This window comes from Mus caroli, chromosome 4 (assembly GCF_900094665.2).
Source record: "Mus caroli chromosome 4, CAROLI_EIJ_v1.1, whole genome shotgun sequence".
NCBI lineage: Eukaryota > Metazoa > Chordata > Mammalia > Rodentia > Muridae > Mus > Mus caroli.
In genome coordinates, this window is record NC_034573.1 from 81,515,184 (window position 1) to 81,527,458 (window position 12,275).

General features: G+C 42.5%; 1 protein-coding gene and 1 pseudogene across 1 annotated transcript; both read left to right on the forward strand.

The window, feature by feature from the left end:
* Positions 1-8: 8 nt before the first annotated feature.
* LOC110293653 (interferon alpha-1-like) lies at positions 9-410 on the forward strand (the record flags this gene model as incomplete). Its single annotated transcript, XM_021161529.1, has 1 exon — positions 9-410. A coding segment is annotated over one exon (402 nt), but the record flags the coding sequence as incomplete, so codon positions are not given.
* Positions 411-9,766: 9,356 nt separating this feature from the next.
* LOC110292606 lies at positions 9,767-10,330 on the forward strand (annotated as a pseudogene).
* The last annotated feature ends 1,945 nt before the right edge of the window (positions 10,331-12,275 follow it).

Below are 12,275 nucleotides of genomic sequence, written 5' to 3' on the forward strand. Positions count from 1 at the left end.
TGCCGGGTCACCAGTGCCTGCGGGACAGGACCGATTTCCCATGTCCCTGGAAGAAAGGAACTAACATCACACAGATGACTCTGGGAGAAACCACCAGTTGCTACTCCCAGACCCTCAGGCAGGTCCTCCACCTCTTTGACACANAGGCCAGCAGAGCTGCCTGGCCAAAGAGGGCGCTGGACCAGCTACTATCTAGCCTGTGGCGTGAGCTGCAAGTGCTGAAGAGGCCAAGAGAGCAGGGCCAGGCCTGTCCACTGCCTTTTGCCCTGGCCATCCGCACCTACTTCCTAGGCTTCTTCCGCTATCTGAAGGCAAAGGCACACAGCCCTTGCTCCTGGGAGATCGTCAGAGTCCAATTGCAAGGGGACCTTCCGGCGTTCCCACTGTCTGTGAGAAGAGGCCCAAGATGAGGAGAAGCCACGTGCAGGAATCTCTCTGCTCCCGTGACACCACGCCCCCTCTCTCCATTCAAAGCAGACGCATGGATTCGCATTCAGCACCAACCGGCGTAATGGGTGTGCATCCACAAAGAACATCGAGGTCTTCATGTCTTCCCTGCCTGAAGCCCCGCAGCATCCTACTGTACATCATACACTGCGAAAGACGTTTGAAAGAAAACCTGTGCTCGTGCATTTGAGGTGGCTTCTGAATAAATTGATGATCTCGGGATTCCTTGGGAGGTTTCGATCACAGATGGGGGATGTCCATGGGCCACGGGGGTTGGAAAACGTGCCTTGTTGCAGCAAGGCTCTTTGGCGCTGTTGGGTGTTCGAGCCATTCTCTCTCCTGTCACGGGATTCTGGGTAGCTTCTTGTAAGCTGGGAACTCCTGACTCTCAGACTTTGCCTTGTCTCAGGTTTTCCTTTAGATTGTTTGGTTTTTGAAAATCTTCCCTTGAAGGAAGTTATCCCAGAGGACGATGAACCTCTTTGCTTGGTCTTTGAATCTTGAAAAGAAAAATTTCTCCGTAACTCAAAAAGCCATAGTTTCCTTAGAGACAGCTTTGTGTGCACAAAATTCTCAAAAGTCTCTTTTGATTCCAATTGTTTCAGAGGGCATTGGAGGACCTGAAATATTAAACACTCCGGCTCTACAGGCCTCAGGTCGGGAGAGAGGTATTTCTCATCTCATGTTCCATCAACCTGGAAGCCTTTTTTCTGAGGTTCCATACAAGCTGCTAACTACAGTATTTGTTTTACAAGTTCCTTCTCTCTTGAAGTCCCTTCTTACTTACCTATTATCAGCAGAGCATCGTACCCCTTTTGAGAAGGGATTAGCATGCACCAATATCAACCTCACTGGGCCCTTAGAGAGAACACAGACGTAGGTAAAACATCATGAGAAATTATTCGGATAGCCCACTGACACCTAGAGACTATGTAGCTCCCACAAGCACCAAGGAGTTCTACAGTACATTGGAACTTAGGAGTTAGTGTGACTGCTAAAGAGAATTGGAGTTTTCACTTCAATTGGGACCAGCCTGGTCTCTGCCTGTGGTCAGAGAACAACTTGTTCTAGCCCTGTTACTTGATCAGGACTAGGGTTTACATAGGGAAGGACTTTGTCCTTAGACTTCTCTCTTCTCTACCCTTGTAAATGGTCTAGTCAGGGCTCAGGGTGACATAGATGCGTTTTAAATTGAACTTCATCTTGGTTGATGCCTTAAATTATGAAAATTGTCCATCTTTATGTAGTACTGAGTGATAATTCATACATGTGCATACGCTGTCAAGTTTTATACACTTTAAACATGGATCTCCTCAAACACTATTTTCTTTTTGTAGATAAAACACTGGAAACCCTTTCTCACAATTTTAAAATTGACCATGGCACCGTGAACGTCTCTTTGTAATCAACATGCAGCAACACCCATGATCCTCCTTCCTGAGAGGATCTCAGCCCCTAGAAACCAGTTTGGAGGACTTGGTAGTGGTGTAAGCTTGGCTGACCATGTGATTACATAAAATATTCCCATTTGACCACTTCTATTTTTGTCATTGCTTGTATCATCAACATTTTTCAATATAAATAATTACACCTGAAAGTTTATTATTGTCTCCATACTAACACATTGCCCTGGACTTATCTATAGCTATATTTTGTTTCGTAATGCAACATTGACTTTTTATGTATTTTCAAAATTATAGAACTGAGAAGATGGACTGGATGTCCATGGAATGAGTTGGAAGAGTATTATTGATCTGCCAGACATTAATCCTTTTGCTAAAGCTCTGATGAGCATTGTCTAATCCACATGACAAGGAACACAGGATTGTGGCTGCAATGATTCAGTGAACACAGTCTTTTTGGGGAAAGATCAATGTGCAGGGCCAGATAGAATTAACTACCATTTAGAGCCTCAGAACCAAGAGTATGACTGTGGCCATGATTTGAAGCTTCCCAAGTTGCAGTTGTCAAGACCCACTAATGTCCAATAATATACAGAACATGTTTAAATAAAGAGCCTTAATCACATAAGTCAACCCCCAGTGAACTGGTTAAGGACGTAGGAGCCCATCTTTCCCTTGTTCAGGTATTTCTTCATCTTTGCTCCACTAGAAGACAAAGCACAGGAAGTCTATTTGCTCAGAATGCAAATGTGTCCTGTGAGAGAACACAGAAGAGAAGCAGAGTGGTATGAAACATTTCTAGAGCATTCTGAGGGATGGAGCAAGCACTGGGCTATGTGAACTTAACCATTTAAAAGTTTTCATTTAGAAAAGGGAGATGACTGAAGAAGCTTCTGAGAGCCCACTGCTGTTCCAGGGAGAAGGCACCAACAGCTAGTGTCCCCAGCATGGGTGACTAAGGTCACAGAGGCCCCAGGACTATTAGAAAGGGGCTGTGCAGGTTATTTTAGCATTCTTTGCAAACATGTGGGCATATGGGTGTGCCTGTGTGTATATGTGTTTTCCCTAAAAATCAGCACATTATCACAGTGCAGAGATCCTTATTCATGGAACCCAGACATTCCAGGGAAACTCTTAGATACTACCCATAATTCAGTTTCTTTAAAATACAAATGTATTGCACCTAGTGTATGCATGTACAGAGGGTTAGAGACTTTGAGTACATTTAGTGAGAAGTGGTACAAGGCCTGCTCAGAAGAAGAAAACAGCAACAGCAGCAGCAGCAGCAACAAAAAACATAGTGAACTTGAGAAATTACAGCTTCTCTTGGTAGTAAAGTCTTTTGTGAAGTTTAATTTATGGCTTTAACCTAGTTCAATCAAGTTGCTAGATCAGCTCCCGCTTTTCCTCCTGCTTGGTGCATTATGCTCTGAGTAGGCATATTTAATCGTGCAATCATTCCTGGGGATTAGGATCCACACAACAAGGACCATTAGTCATTAATATGAGTGACATAAGGTCGATTTTGATTGACAACTCAAGTTGCCAAAGACAGGCCTCTGAACATCTCTCTGAACAATTACTTGTGTTAATTAAAATAAGAAGATACAACTTAAATATAGATAATCCCATAGGCTGTAGTGCTTGACTGAATAACAAGGAGAAAGTGAGAGAAAAACATTCATCTCTGAAGTTACAATGTGACCAGGTACCTTATGCTCCTGCCACCATGAGTTCCTCTAAATGATTGGCGGTGCTACTAGTCTGTAAGTCCTTCCTTCTTTGAGTTACTTTTAACAGGTGTGTGTGTGTGTGTGTGTGTGTGTGTGTGTGTGTGTGTGTGTGTGTGTGTGTGTGTGAGAGAGAGAGAGAGAGAGAGAGAGAGAGAGAGAGAGACTGTGTCTCACGGTGACAATAGGAAACTGCTACAAGGAACTGATATCAAGAAGTAAGGCCATTGTTGTGGTCAATCTGATTATTTTGGTTGATGTGATAAATCTGACCGTTTTGTTCTGAGGCCATTGACACTGATTTGTAGGCAGACTGTTTGTAGATCTGGGATAGACAAGTCCCTGAATACTGTGAGAAGGACTTACTGGGACATTCTGGTGGGAGATCAGAAGACAAGAATACCAAAAGAACACAGAAAGTTGAGGCCTGACTCATAGCTTTCGGAGGGAAGAAATGTTTGATCAAGTTGGTCTAAGGGCCATTCATGTGACACCCTGGTAGGATCAGGTTGTGCTCTGCTCCTGTCCTGAACCTAAGGCTGAATTTCAAGGTTATGGACTAATTTTATTGGTGGTGTGGGGGGCATTAAACCATGCCAGGAAGTTTGGTAAGGTAGAGCAGGTTGAGACCCAAAGACTAGGTGGGTACACACTTGAGGCTTAGTTGACTCCCAGCTCCTTGCCAGGCTCCTGACTTGGTACATGTGCCATGCATCTCACATAAAACAGACATGACCTGTGGCCATGTAGACCCAAAACAGAGTTCTCCATGCTAATGAGGTACCGTGAGGCCCAGAGGGCTTAGCCAATACTCTTCCCTTCCCAGACATTCCTCCCTGCAAAAAAGTGTTTGAGAAGTGGGGTATGGTTTTATACAATAACCTGTTTAGAACCATGGACTATCTCTTTTCATCAAGATCTGCAGTGGGGAGCCATGAGAAGGTTTGCCTACAGAGCAGCAGCCTATTTTCCCATAGAAGGCCTCTCTGGGCTCCCAGCCACAACCGCCACCAAGCTTGTCACCACCAAGATAAGGACAATCACCTCAATGGGACAAACCAGAGCTCCACTTGCCCCCTGCCCCCGGGCTAGACACTGTCTCCAGCCCTTGCCATGCCCCTCCATTCCATTTTCTGCTCTTCTGTGACTCCCAGGGCCCCTGGATGTCCAAGAGCCAGAGAACCCCACAGCCCAGGGCCTCTTAGACCTGGGGACCCCTGAACTAGCTCCAGGATTCCCACACCAAAGACTGCTTTCCCAACTCCTAAGTGGTGTTTCACTCCTGCCCTGCCCTGGCAAGCGCAGTCAAACTCCCCTCCTTCTGCCTCCTTAAGCGGCCCGACCATGCACTGTGATAGAGTAGATTCCAGCTATCAACCCCACAGTGGTGGATTTTCAAAGAATAGATAGCATTCAGGCTTTGACATGACTATTCCTCACTGCTACTACTGAGCTTTACAATGAGAAAGATCAAAAAGAGACTCAGAACCATGAGAAACTGAGGTTTAGTAAGGAAAGAAATATGAGCAAGTTTAAAGTCTCAGACAAGAAGGTGGCAAAGCAAAGATCAGTGAGACAGGCAAAGAGAAGATAGGCACTTCAAACTGGGACATAGGACATGGTGTCTGCATAGCAAAGATTCCAGCTAACAAAGTTTCCATCTTGTGAAAATCCAAATTCATTCTAAAGTAGAATCTAAACCAAGACCTCATCAGACTGAGATACAGCTGCTTAGGAATGTGATTTTATATGATCAGTATAGGGGAGCTTATGCAACTATGGTCCAGGGGTTTAGCTTCTCTCCAGAGGTAGCAGTGGGGCTTAGAAATGTCTTAGAGTTTCCATTGCTGTGAAGAAATACCATGATCATGACAACTCTTAGAAAGGAAAACATTTAATTGGGCCTGGCTTGTAGTTGAGAAGTTTAGTCTATTATCATCATGGAGGGAAGCATGTTGGCACGTAGGCAGACATGGTGCTGGAGAAGGAGCTGAGAGTTCTACATCTGGATTGGCAGCAGGAAGAAAGGACAGATACTGCAACTGACTTGAGCATCTGAAACTTCAAGGCCCAGCCCCCAGTGACACACTTCCTCCAGCAAGGCCACACCTCCTAAGAGTGCTACTCCCTGGTGACCAAGCATTCAAATCTGTGAATCTATGGGAGCATTCTTATTCAGAACACCACGTTCGACTCCCTGGCCCCCATAGGCTTGTAGCCATATCATAAAACAGAAATGCATTCAGTTTAATGTCAAAGATTTCCTGACACCCATAGTCTACCAGTTTTAGCCCTATTTAAAAGTCCAAAATTTTGATTTGCATTTCCCTGATGACTAAGGATATTGAACATTTCTTTAGGTGCTTCTTGGCCATTCGATATTCCTCAGTTGAAAATTCTTTGTTTAGCTCTGTACTCCATTTTTAAAATAGAGTTATTTGGTTCTCTGAAGTCTAACTTCTTGAGTTCTTTGTATATATTGGATATTAGCCCTTTATCCGATGTAGGATTGGTGAAGATCTTTTCCCAATCTGTTGATTGCCTTTTTGTCTTATTGTCAAAACAACCCTGAGATTCCACCTCACACCAGTCAGAATGGCTAAAATCAAAAACTCAGGTGACAGCAGATGCTGGCAAGGACATGGAGAAAGAGGAACACTCCTCCATTGCTGGTGGGAATGCAAGCTGATACATCCTCTCTGGAAATCAGTTTAGCTGTTCCTCAGAAAATTTCACATAGTATTACCTGAGGACCCAGCTATACCACTCCTGGGCATATACCAGAAGATGTTCCAACATGTAATAAGGACACATGCTCCACTATGTTCATACAGCCCTATAGAACCCAGATGTCCTTCAACAGAGGAATTAATGGATACAGAAAATGTGTTACATTTACACTCAGCTATTATAAATGATGAATTCATGAAATTCTCAGGCAAATAGATAGAACTAGAAAATATCATCCTGAGTGAGGTAACCCAATCACAAAAGAAAACACATAGTATTCACTCAACTAATAAGTGGATACCATCCCAAAAGCTCCAAATAACCAGTTTACAATTCACAGACCACAGGAAGCTCAATAAGAAGGAAGGCCAAAGGGGTGCTTCGGTCCTTTTTAGAAGGATAACAAAATACAGGAGCAAATATGGAGATAAAGTGTAGAGCAGAGACTGAAGGAAAGGCCACCCAGAGACTGTCCCACCTGGGGATTCATCCCATATACAGGTACCAAACCCAGACACTATTGTGGATGCCAAGAAGTACATGCTGAAAGGAGCCTGATATGGCTGTCTCCTGAGAGGTCCTGCCAGAACCTTACAAATAGAGAAGCAGATGTTAGCAGCTAACCATTGGAATAAGCGTGGAGTCCCTAATAGAGGAGTTAGAGAAGGGACTGAAGGAGTTGAAGGGGTTTGCATCACCATAGGAAGAACAACAATATCAACCAACAAGACCCCCAGAACTCCCAGGAACTATGTCAACAAAAGAGTACACATGGTTCCAGCTGCATATGTAGCAGAGGATGGCCTTGTCATGCATTAATGGAAGGAGAGGCCCTTGGTACTATGAAGGCCCCATAGATGCCCCAGTGTAGGGGAATCGAGGGCGGGGAGGTGGAAGTGGGTAGGTGGGTGGAGGAACACTCTCATAGAAGCAAGGGAGAGGGAGGATGTGATAGGGTGTTTCCAGGAGGGAGGGAAACCGAGAAAGAGGATAACATTTGAAATATAAAGAAAATATCCAATTAAAAAAAAAAAAGAAAAAGAAAGAAAAAACTCCAAAGTTCAAAGTCTCCTGTGAGACTCATGGCTATCTCTTAACTGTAATCTCCTATAAAATTAAAATGGAAAAATTACATCATATACTTCCAATATACAATGGCACCACACATACATTACCATTCCAAAAGGTAGGAAACGGAGCATAGTAAGGAAAGACTTGACCAAAGCAAGACTGAAAACCAACTGGCCAAACTGAAGAATGTAGAATTCTTCCTCTCTAGAAAATTTGTCTGAATGTCTCTACTACGCAGTTTGAAGATGAATGAAATGGGGATGCAAGACTCCTTCCTCCCTTACTTCAACCAAACTGGATTAACAACTTTAGTTTTTGTTTCCACTTGAACAACAACCAAATGCTCAACCATCGGTGTGTATGTCTTTACAAATATTTCAAACATAATAAGTATTTGATGATTACGTGTAGCTTATGAAAAGAGCATTTGGCAGAACAAATAGTACTTATTGCTGTGAATGAAACGTAAAAAAACCTGAAAAAATGTCAAAAAATATAGATAAAACAGTTTTGTTGTTATAGACTGGGTATTCTTGAAACTAATTCCTGGGTGTGTGGGTCTCTACTGAAATAAAAAAGCCCTCCACATGAACACAGCAAACATAAGAACAGTAGACTTATAGAACATACAATTTTGAAAACCAAGGACATACCATATCCAGAATGAGTGCTGATATCATCAGGATGTAATAAGCACGCTCTCAGGCAGGGGCCTTCCACAGGGAGGGCTAATGATATTATGCTACTCTGAAGCAGAAAGTGTGAACAGATTCAAAACCTACCAACCAAGTAGCATAGTACTTGGGATGATGACATATTAGTATCAGACTCTACACACACACACACACACACACACACACACACACACACTGAGAGAGAGAGAGACAGAGAGACAGAGAGACAGAGAGACAGAGAGAGACAGAGAGAGAGACAGAGAGACAGAGAAACAGAGAGACAGAGACACAGAGACACAGAGAGAGACAGAGACACAGAAAGAGACAGAGACACAGAGACAGAGAGACAGGGAGAGACAGAGAGATAGACAGGGGGGAAGGAGGTAGGAAGGGCAATACACGAAAGAGAATGAATTAGCGTTTAGAGTAGGGGCTATTATTATAGGCTGAAGAACACTATAGACATCAGAGCACAAAAGGTGGACAGAAAGGGAGATGTCTGTTTTCATCCTGACTTTGAGGGAACAGTGAGGCACAACCTCATGGCTTGCAGGACCTGGTTCCTGAGAGAGAGAATGATCAGCAAAGCGCCTTCAACTGTAACAAGTCACCAATGGGAATAGCAGTAACAACAAAACATAGTCTACTTCTGTGTTCTGAAGAGTCTCTGTGCCATGACAGCTCTGCCCAGCGTCTACACAGTAAAGGAAACTCATCGAACCATGAGAGCATCATTTCCAATTTCAAAGAAGCAAGGAAGACAGAGGGGACAGGTTAAATAGTTGTTCCCAAAAGTGTAATACTTAGATATGAAGCCAATTTGGATACTGGGTGTATATTTTCATATGCACTTTGACTTTCTACCATACTGATTATTTTCACTGGAAATGAGACTTTCTCTTTATATTCAGTATAGCTGAGGTTTATTGGAAAAAGTAAAATCTGATTTCAAATTCAGTATTTGAACCTTGTTCTTTGAAGCCACAGAGAAAACACACAGATGAAACTTTCCCTATAAAAAGGAAGAAAAATGATGGAGAAAAGTTTTGAAATATTTCTTCTGCCTGCTCTCTGATTTCAAAGGCTTCCAACTGTCTTTGGTCACATGGAAGAAACTCCAACTCCTACTTAGATGGGATGGCATTGATTTCTAGGGTTCCGTCTGTTTCCCTTCCCAAGCTTCAGGATTAGTTATATGTAATTCTCTACCGGAATTCACATGAGTGCTGGGAAACCAATCAGGTACTCATGTGTGTGCTGTAAGAATACTGATGACTGAGTCATTCAACAGCCATTAAGAACATATTTTGGGTGAAATTCTTTTCATTCTTTATATTAGATTAGATGTTACATACATGATACACACGCACACGCGCACGCACACACGCACACACACACACACACACAGTGAAATTTAATGAAAATTCAGTCCGTGGAGAACTTTTCAGTGGCTTTGTTGAGAAGAGCAGAGAAAGTTGACACAATAATGAAAACGAAAATGATTGATAAAAAAATGCCCAGACACAAAACGAAAATGAGTTAAAGAAAGCATAAAAAGAATTGTAATGAGAGGGGAAGACATTCAAAAAATAGAAACTAGTGTTTTTCTCCTATTTAAGAAACATTCACCCAGGATGGTCTTCAGAGAAGCTAGAGGAGAAGGATCAGGACCAAACAGCCCAGAAGACCAGCAGCATTGGCAACATTCACCATGGCTAGGCTCTGTGATTTCCTAATGGTCCTGGTGGTGATGAGCTACTGGCCAACCTGTTGTCTAGGATGTGACCTTCCTCAGACTCATAACCTCAGGAACAAGAGAACCTTGACACTCCTGTAAAAATGAGGAGACTCTCCCCTCTCTCCTGCCTGAAGGACAGAAAGGACTTTGGATTCCCCCAGGAGAAGGTGGATGCCCAACAGATCCAGAAGGCTCAAGCCCTCTGTGTTCTGCATGAGCTGACCCAGCAGGTCCAAAACATCAAAGGACTCATCTGCTGTTTGGGATGGATCCCTCCTAGACTCATTATGCAATGACCTCCACCAGCAGCTCAATGAGCTGCAAGGCTGTCTGATACAGGAGGTGGGGGTGTAGGAACTTCCCCTGACCCAGGAAGACTCCCTGCTGGCTGTGAGGAAATACTTCCACAGGATCACTGTGTACCTGAGAGAAAAGAAACACAGCCCCTGTGCCTGGGAGGTGGTCAGAGCAGAAGTCTGGAGAGCCCTGTCTTCCTCAGCCAAGTTGCTGGGAAGATTGGATGAGGAGAAGGAGTGACAAAGTAGACAAAGTAGAGAGGATCTCCAGGATTAGGACACTGCACCTCTCTGCCCAGAATCTACCATCTCAAAAATATCATACATTTTCGCATTAATTGAAGCAAGTTGCCTAGATGCTTCTGCAGTAATTAGCAATGCTCTGTAAATCTGTAAAGGCATTTGTTCTCCCTCCATTCAGATTTATTTATTTATATATTTAATATAACTTATTTTCTATTTTAATTTGATGCATATTCATATTTTCTTCAGTGTAACAAACACATATATACCCAGTGAGTTTTCTATGTTCTATAAATTATTCCTAAACAAATCTGCTTTGACTTTTTCATTCATTACATCTTTTCAATATTATCAATGTTTTATACTAATACTTTGCAGTATAAAAATTAGATACAAGGCCAGGGTGAAAAGTATTGGGGATGAGAAAAGTATTGGGGATGAATGTGTTAATGCTTAGTGTATACATGAGTAGATGTACACATCTCAAACTTCTCATTCATTGATGGTAAAATCTTTACATTTTCCCAGTACACAGTTATCTTCTGCATATGCACCCAGAACAGTGTGAAGAAAGAAGGCACAATATCTTTCTTCTGTCAAATTGTGACTTGGTCTCTTTTGATTAACTCATCCCCAGACTTACAAGCCTCTTACCTCCCTCACTTGGGTAACTATTATTCTATTCTCATGTACTGTTGGGAACTAAATGTGTGTTCAATTGAAAACACAAGTCCTTCACATGAACTCTACAGCTAAAAGCAGTAGTTCTGTATTATTTATGAAGCTTAAACCAAGGGGAAGTGACTTCCAGGCTGAGTTCTGAAGCCATGCTTGTAACTGCACTCTCGTGGAGATTGGAACAAGATGGAGGGCTGAGGATGAGATTCTCTGTATAGCAGAGTGCTATTAAATTTGATAGCTACTGAATAAGTCACATAGAGTTCCAGAAGAAGCACCATCCTGGGATCAGACTCTATCAGGATTTTTGAAGGATAAGTGGGTGACTTTCCTGGAGATGGCCCACTGGTTTTTTTCCATGCTTTATGATGGGTAAGCTCTGAGAGGCAAGGCCCTGAAAGACTTCATCCCTGTATTGCTTCTTGCTTTTGATATGTCTGTCCTATCACTATTACATTGTCTAACAATTCCTGGGCATCAACCCTTCCTATTTGGTAAATTTTGTGCAGAACAATACAAAGATGAACTTTTATGAATTAATATTGCCTAGATAAACTGATGATTTTTACAGAATTCCTGATTTAATTCAAATAGTTTGAAGAAGAATGTTTTAAAAGTTGTTTTGCTAGAAAGATGTAATAAGGCTAGAGTCAAGAATAGAATGAGCATACTCCTAAAAAGAGTAAGCAAATGTTGCGTAATAAGATGGCTCAGCGGCTAAGAGCACTGACTGCTCTTCCAGAGGTCCTGAGTTCAATTCCCAGCAACCACATGGTGCTTCACAACCATCTGTAATGGGATCTGATGTCCTCTTCTGGTGTGTCAGGAGACTGCTACAGTGTACTCATATAAGTAAAATAAATAAATCTTTTACAAAAATACAATGAGCTTTCATAATTATAGTAAAAAGAGAAATAGGCTTGGGACAAATTTGTGTTCAAGGAAAAAATTCAGGTCCAAGGCTGAAGCCACAGGTGTGTACTATGGTAAGGCAAGGCTATGTAAAAACTGTTGCTTTGAACTTATAACGAGCTTACAGTATGCAACTCGGTTTTGGACTTGTTACTGATTCCTTTCTGTAACACCCTCATTTTTATAACACTTGACCTATGAGGTAGTTCTTTCTTACATAGAGAACTTTTTGTCAAAAAGCTATAAGAAGCTGAAAGCAATAAAAAAGTAGAGCAGCTAATTTCTCCTCTTCCTCCTCCTCTTCCTCCTCCTCCTCCTCTCTCTCCCTCTCCCTCTCCCTCTCCCTCTCCCTC